This window comes from Penaeus chinensis, chromosome 20 (assembly GCF_019202785.1).
Source record: "Penaeus chinensis breed Huanghai No. 1 chromosome 20, ASM1920278v2, whole genome shotgun sequence".
Classification (NCBI taxonomy): Eukaryota; Metazoa; Arthropoda; class Malacostraca; order Decapoda; family Penaeidae; genus Penaeus; species Penaeus chinensis.
The window spans coordinates 15,902,723-15,907,722 of NC_061838.1; the positions used below are offsets into that span (position 1 = coordinate 15,902,723).

The 5,000-nt window shown below is 37.5% G+C and overlaps 1 protein-coding gene across 1 annotated transcript in view; it reads left to right on the forward strand.

Annotated features, from left to right (window-relative positions):
- LOC125035828 (E3 ubiquitin-protein ligase MARCHF1-like) overlaps positions 1-5,000 on the forward strand; it is a 75,430-nt gene that overhangs the window by 69,663 nt on the left and 767 nt on the right. The window contains exons 3-5 of the mRNA XM_047628066.1: positions 243-385; positions 519-602; positions 4,888-5,000. The exon at positions 4,888-5,000 is cut by the window's right edge and continues 7 nt beyond it. Of these exons, the coding sequence (XP_047484022.1) occupies positions 243-385; positions 519-602; positions 4,888-5,000 (340 nt within the window). The remainder of the gene's footprint in view (positions 1-242; positions 386-518; positions 603-4,887) is intronic.

Genomic DNA, 5,000 nt, shown 5'->3' on the forward strand with positions numbered 1-5,000 from the left:
AGTAGAATTATCAAATATATTGATTAGAGGCATTCACATTTAACAACGCTGTACATTCTGTACAACATTTTTAACATCAAGGGGGACTCCCCTTGATGACTCGATAGTTTTTTTGAGAATTATCATAAAAATCTGATTTCCACAAAGTCTGAGTCTTCATGAACAGAAAAAAAAATCACTGCTCCCAAACTTGCATACAGGAAGTACTTCCTTAAAAATGACTATCATTTTGTTTTCTTCAGGAGTGTTATCAGCATCATCATCAACAGCATCCATGCCAATGTGCCGCATATGCCATCATCCGCAAGGAGAAGGGTTAGATTTGCTCATTTCTCCATGTAGATGTGCAGGAACCATGCAGTTCATCCACCAAGGCTGCCTTAATGTACGTCAACACATAGTTTTTTCAAGAGCATTTGATACAGTCTAGTATAGTCACAGTGATGATCAAAGTAGTGTATTGTAATACTGTAGTTGTGTGAAAAGTATTTCTAATCATGCTTGACTTATTTTTTCAGAAATGGTTAGAAGTGAAACGATCCAAAAAAGCTCCAGCTTGTGAATTGTGCAATTATCAGTTTCACCGACACAAAAAATTTCGAGTAAGTTTTAAATCATCTTATTGTCCTATCTAGATGCCATCCAATTGCTATCAGTGATATGGCTGTAAGGGAGTAAAGGTTCCCAGCGCTCCCAAAAACCTTTTGGCTATTCCTTTGGGAGTGCTGATCTTCAGTATTTACAGAAAACTAATATTTTACCTCACCCTTATATGACTGAAAAATCAGTGATGCTATTAATAATAAAGCTTAAGAGTGTATGTGTTCTGAAGTTCAAAAAACAGATGTTCAAAAGTTCAAATAATAAATGTGATTCTTTGTGACACATGCTTCAGATAGAAACATAAACCTAAAGTCATAATTTAATAAATAGAAATTATGAAGAAGATATTGGCATTGTAAAAGAATGATCATGACCAGGGTTCTGATGAATGTGTTTTTTCAGATCATTTAAAGTCAGTTGATCATATATTTTGCATACTTATGTTCTGCATTTTCTTTTGTAGGGAAAGCAAGAGTTACATGCACCTTATATGTATACTATAGTTATTAAATATTGGGATTAAATAGAAATGTCAGCCACAAACCCTTAGCAAAACAAAACTCTAAATCATATAGTTGACATTTGAAATCAGGGAGTAGCATCTCTGAGAATGCAGAATGTCAAAATAAAAAGCATTCAGCAAAATGTATGAAAACTCCCAATCTGCACTAGTCTGTCTACATACATGTATGTATGCCAATATGGCTAACAGAACCCAGAGCTGCCTAGCTATAGTATTTTTCTACACACTTTTGCTTAAATAATTGTTACACTGAAAGAGTTTATCCCTTGAGGGGCTGTGTTCAGCATTGCACCCTTAAAAGGGAAAGCACTGTCAGAGACTATTTCCATGGACTGAAGGTATCATATCACAAACAGTCTATCAATACCTACTAATACTTTTGTATTGGGATAGGAATCTTTTATTAAAAATACTTTATTGAAATACAGCCTTTCATATATTACTGTGACCTAACAATTTGTGTTACTATGTGCAGATGGTGATAATATCTTCAAAAATCAGTGAGCTCTCCTTCTATCATGACTCTAAACACAACTACTTCCCCCTCCATGATACTGGGTGTCAGCTCATTTTATTCCAAAGCACCTACCCAGGTCATTATCCAACCTTCAGAAAACATTTTTTCCTTTCTCCCAACATCCTCCACTACATCTCGATCCTCCCTATTTTCTTCATTTTCAACCTCTTCCTCTACTACTCTGCTCCCTTGTTGTCCACCTCCCTGTAGGACTACCCCATTTGAGACCATTCGCTCTTCCTCCTGTCCTTAAACTTCAGCTACTTCCAGCTTTACAAATTTTGTGAGTACTAATTTCAATACAGCTAAGTGGGATTGATTTTTTGTGATTCTTCCTACAGCCACTTACTTCAATACTGTCCTATTCCAACAGTGTCTCAGAAAAACAAGTAGACAAACTTTCTTTCCATAGCCATCCTGAGTGTTCACATCTGAGATCTAAATATTATTTACCATATCTGACCTCACTGGCATACCTATTCCTGCTCAGCCTTGCTCTTCCCAGTTTCTATCTCCCCAGCTTACTACCCCGTCCATGACAAGGATTGGTCAGACTGTGAAAACGACTTGCTTGCCTGCCTCATTGACTATGATGCAGTGTCATTATAATGCCTCACTATTCCTGCCAGAGGCTGTCGAAAGTCCTATACCAATATTGCCAAAAACTACCTTCCATAGGCATGACCTCCCCTATGAATTTTATATTGGTGGAGAACCCTCCAACCATATGTACCCCTCCCCTGTCAATGTCAGAAATGGTGTTTTGACCAGCTTGCTAAGCACTGTCGCTCCACAGCCTGCTGCCCCATATGTGCCCAACCCAGCCAAGATCATCCAAACTACCCTGTGCAATCATGCACCTGTACCAACTGTGGTATTTCCAATTAGGAATTTTATAGGGGCTGCCATACTTACAAGTTTGAGTCTGAGGAAACAATCCTCAGATTCAAACTTGGCCGGGCAAGAAACATACTGACAAGGTTTTTCTCTTGCCCTTCCCCTTTCTCACCAAGATGCTTCTGCATCTCCCCCAGTATCTCTTCCTCTTACTCCTTACATTCCCACTTCTACCCCCTCCCTCTTCTAGTCAAATTCTTTTGCCATTCTAAATCCAGACACTACAATCTCTTATTTCTCCAGTACTACTCTTCTTCTTTGTTCCTACCACATACTCTCCTACATCTACTTCTACCTCTGCCCCTCGAACATCTGTCCCCTCTTCTCCTTAATTTCTCAGACATCCCCAACCAATTCCATATCAGAAACTCTTAATGACATTCAAAACTATCTAACCATGACCCAAAATGACATACCTATGCCTCATCCATCCTGCAGTTTTTTTACTTCCATTCCCCCCACACGACATCCATCCTCTTTCTACTCATATTCCTGCTACACCCATTCTACCCTCTCCTTCCCAAGACACAACCCCTTTCCTTCCCAGTTATCCTTATTGGTTCCTCATTCGTCACAACAGTACCCTTCCCTGGATCCTCTCCACCTGACATTTCTCCTGAAACTGCTCTTTGATCTAATCACCCTTAAACCAACCTTTCCTCTTTTGCTAATCACAGCCTTACTCCATGAACATCCTTAGAATCCCACACTTTTTACTTTGACAATTTTAATCTAATCACCCTTTACCCTATTCAGTACCATTCTGTCTTAAAGTACAGAACGACTTTCGACATATATCAAATTTAATCATCAGCTATCACACATCTTTACCCTTTTCATTACTACACTTTTGGTGTCTAATACACTTAGTTTGATTTAGAACCATTAACCATCACCTTAACAACCTCTGTTCAGAAAATTTAGCACTGCCGAATGGGAATCCTGGTTTATGTTCTTTAGACAAGAATGTTGCTTACAAGTATTTTATATGTGGAGTCTTATGCATGCTTTCAACATACTAGGCACTAGTCTAGTGGGCCACTCTCCCTCCTTCGCTTTAGATACATATGCACACAGTCCATGGGCATTTGTATAGACAGCCAATAATGGCCTTGTCTGCTGGAACCAGGAGGTCTGGAAGAGAAAGGCCAGGCTGAATCAAGCAGCAGGACAACAGACAGGCAACACTTCATATAGTTTTCAAGTGGATGCAGGTACATTCTTAAAAGAAAGATCTCACTTTGCTGAAATTTTAGGTGAGCATAATGAGCACAATTAGCCGGGCATTTTTTTTTTTTTGGGGGGGGAGGGCACAGTGAAAAACACTCAATAGACTATACACAAAATCCTATTGGATTAATGATAAGTATATATTGACTAAATGTTTTGGTGTATTTTAAATTTCTCAATTTAAAATTTTTCTAGTAGTCACAGATAATATATATAAATTTATTCATATGTTGCTGTTGTACTTCCACTACCACTAGCTGCAATACAGTTTTATGGAAAAAGAGTGAGTATTGTGGTACTGATGTGATCACAATACCTACATGCAGTTGCTGTATCAGTATATTCTAGTTTGTATGTGTCTAATCAAATTCAATTAGCTCTAAAAGTTTTTGGGGTGTGGCCCCTGCGGGGGGGAAGGCAAGACACACCTGGGGAGGACTATGATACAGTTTACTCTTGTGAATGAAGCTCTGAAACATCATTGATAGATTCACTTTTCCCAGGAGAATTTAATTACATATTTTCCAACATATATGAAATTGTTTGCATGAAAATTTAGCTGTCGTAAATGTGACAAGTTTAATATGAGATAGATGCAAAGAATGTGAAATATTTTGTTTATGTGTAAACATATATTCAACTAGATTTTGTACTGTCAATAATGTTTAGAAATATGATTTTTCCCCTTTCCCATTTTGGAAGTGGAACTAATAATGCTATTATAATATTCTGGTTACTGTGTTGTATCATTAGACAACTGAAATATTTGTTTTGGCTATAACTTGTAACCTGTAAATGTCAAATGATTGCACTCTGGAATCAAGAATATAATGATTTGTTTTGGAAAAAAAGGTAATTTGCTGCCATCATTTACCATATTTGATGGCAAAGAAGATGCACTTGAATAAAGATGATAATAATGATGAGAAAAAATAGGTGCAGATATACTCTCCTGAAATGAGGGTGCGATTAATATGCTTTCAAATGCTGTACATGTTTTGAATTAAGGAATTGCTAGTATCTGAGCAAAATTTGATAAGACAACAAGCTAGTATCCTAGTACCAATTCCTGTGATTTTCATGAATAAACTTTCATTTTATTTCTTTTTTTGCACAGCTAAATCATTGGCAACTTCCCACCTGTTCCCGAGCTGACAAGATCCTACATTCTATCTTCTTAGTGTGTCTCATTATCATGGCTGCTTGTGCTACAATCACAATCATCTGTTT